The sequence below is a fragment of the Poecilia reticulata genome, linkage group LG13 (assembly GCF_000633615.1).
Source record: "Poecilia reticulata strain Guanapo linkage group LG13, Guppy_female_1.0+MT, whole genome shotgun sequence".
Taxonomy (NCBI): domain Eukaryota; kingdom Metazoa; phylum Chordata; class Actinopteri; order Cyprinodontiformes; family Poeciliidae; genus Poecilia; species Poecilia reticulata.
This window is the reverse complement of record NC_024343.1, coordinates 9,777,151-9,779,746: the sequence shown is the minus strand read 5'-3', so window position 1 is coordinate 9,779,746 and position 2,596 is coordinate 9,777,151. Positions and strand designations below refer to the sequence as shown.

The window sequence follows — 2,596 nt, the reverse complement described above, 5'->3', positions numbered from 1 at the left end:
CCCCCCCCTCCAAAAAATGTGGTTTAGTCTTGTTTTGGATTACAGCAGTGGCTGTTTTGGCTCTTTTTCCACTAGTGGTGCAATGAGATCTTTATTGTAAGCTGTTTACTTTTCAAAATATTACTGAATACATTTATTGTGTTCTGTTTGGCAACAGAGTTGCAACTGCTCCGTATATGAAATGTCCCTTTTTCACAATAGTGTTTATTTCTGTGGGACTCTACATGGAGGTAGCTACAGTTAATTAACAGCTAAAAATCAAGGGTTGTTTTTTTATGTAAAACATTTAAAACTTAATTTAAAAATAATTAATTTCCTTAATTTATTTTCTTTGAAAACGGTGGACAGGTGATTACACCCCTGACTGTCCCGTCACACAAAAAAACCCTACTTTTATTTGCCTCTTTTGTTTCCAGTTTAAAAAAATATGTCCAATAACAATGTAAAGTAAACCAACCCTAAATTTATCATCTTATTTAGCAACACAACTGGGGCTTATTGCTACAGTTCTGGTCCAAAGTTTGATTGATTTGTTTTGAGAAATCAACTAAATACTCAGTTAGTTAGAGTTTTCAAGTACTAAAATACAAAAAGTCAGCTGATTTGTTCAGTAAGGACATAGTTATTTATCCTGTGCAAGGTCCAGAATTGATAAAAAGGGATTCGAAATATTTTATATCTTATTTTCAGGATTGAGCATAAATGATTAATTTGAAAAATATTGCAAGCTGGATGTGTTTTTGTTTTAAGGCAGAATATCCTCTGTTGCTGTTTGTAACAGTGAAACTATATTCCACAATAACAAATGTGGTTTAATAAATTGAAGTCAATGGACACTTACTCTAATCCCTAAAAACACATAACATTGATCACAGATTATTTATTGAATATTCAATGCCTTGAATGAAGCATAAAATTAGGCACATTTTTACGTCATAAAGTTTCTCAGCTTTTAATATAAACTGAGAAACATCCATTCAAATTTTAGCGTTATGATTCTGCAACACTCCTCATCTATAACCTCCAGAAATGAGCTCTGATTTTATTTTTATTTTTTACAAGTCTGGGGCTGCTCTTTGCTCCATGGGAGCTTTATAATCCCAGTCAGCTGCCTGGAAAGAAACACTGGTCCTCACAGGCAGCATCATGTGAGAGCAAATGTGTGGGAAGCTGTAGCCTACCTCACAGACCCCAAGGCTGGTAAAGCCAGCTGCAGCACAGCTCTGGCTCAGGCTTACCTTAATTATCCCTGATTAAAAAGGCTAATAAAGTCTCACAATAAACTACGTCACATTTATCATAAAATATTCCCTTCCTTCATGTTACACTGAAATCATTATTATTCAAGTGCGTTCAATACCTCGCATAAGATAGTGAATGGACTGAGAGCAAGCAAAGCAAAGTACAAGTCCTAATAAACCAAGTAAAAACAACAACTGTTAATTCAAATGAGGTATTAAACAAATATGTACGCTCTGTGAAGATGATACAGTACCTTTTGGCCAGGAGTGCCAATAGACATCTCTATGTAGTAGCCTCTTCCAGAGTCCCCTTGCAGGTTGTTGACCATGTCCAGAAAGTTGACCGTGCCGCTGGGATCAGAGGCCAGAGAGAGACCCTCTCCATCTGATTTCAGCGCTACCACCCGGACAGAAGACAAATTGGCCTCAGTGGTAAAATTATATTTCCCCGGGTAAATTTTCAGCGGTATTGAAAAGTAACAGTACGTCGCTCCGAAATTGAGACTAAAAACAAATGCCCAAATCGAAAACAAAGCGATGTTGGCCATTGTTGCCACCGTTTCCCCCCACCCCTCTAACGTTAATAACTGAAATAGTTACGACGAAGTTGTTGCTCAAACTTTGGCTCCTGAAGTTTTCGGCTCTGCTGTCATGTCATAGGAACAGCAGCTGTGTTGTTGTCGCCATCGAGAAAACGGAGCCTTCGTCATAAACAAACCGGACATGCTCCCAAGTCAGAAAATTATGATTGGCAATAAAAAGAAAGAGAAACTTCTCGCCGTCGCTACTTTTATCAAAGTTTCGCCTCCATCCACACCTCCAACCGTGTTAAGTCTGATATTACGAAAGAGGTGACTTCCGTTTTTTTCTTTCAAAGTAAAGAAAACACAACGCTCACTGTTACGTGATGACTAAAAAATAAAAAATAAATAAACAAAAAAAAAAAACAGCCTTGAGAAATATTATTTCTGATATAACAAATCGGACACACATGCGTACTCTAATAACTATATTAAAACTGCCGCTACCTCTTTTGCACTATGTGTAAGTTTCTAAAACTGAAATTTTATATTTTATTTTGAAAGGTAAATAAATGAACCGTTGATCGTATTTTTACAGTCTTGATTCCATTGTTTTCACCTTATCTTGCGAGATCGGTGACATATTATTTCAACAAACTACTCTAGGCTGTGTTTGGAAAAGAAGATAAACTAATATATCCAATATTATTTGCCTTGTGCGATGGCGCTTATTTAATAACAACCACCACTTCATTAAACACGTTTTAAAGTGTTTTTTTATTATTATTTTTTAAAAAGATGTTCTTTTAAGTAGAACATGATGTTGTCGTTCAG

The 2,596-nt window shown here is 36.1% G+C and overlaps 1 protein-coding gene across 1 annotated transcript in view; it reads right to left on the bottom strand.

Annotated features, from left to right (window-relative positions):
- bace2 (beta-secretase 2) overlaps positions 1 to 2,100 on the bottom strand; it is an 18,206-nt gene extending 16,106 nt beyond the window's left edge. Inside the window, exon 1 of the mRNA XM_008425295.2 lies at positions 1,496 to 2,100. Within this exon, the coding sequence (XP_008423517.1) occupies positions 1,496 to 1,789 (294 nt within the window). The 5' untranslated portion in view covers positions 1,790 to 2,100. The remainder of the gene's footprint in view (positions 1 to 1,495) is intronic.
- Between the last annotated feature and the right edge of the window lie 496 nt (positions 2,101 to 2,596).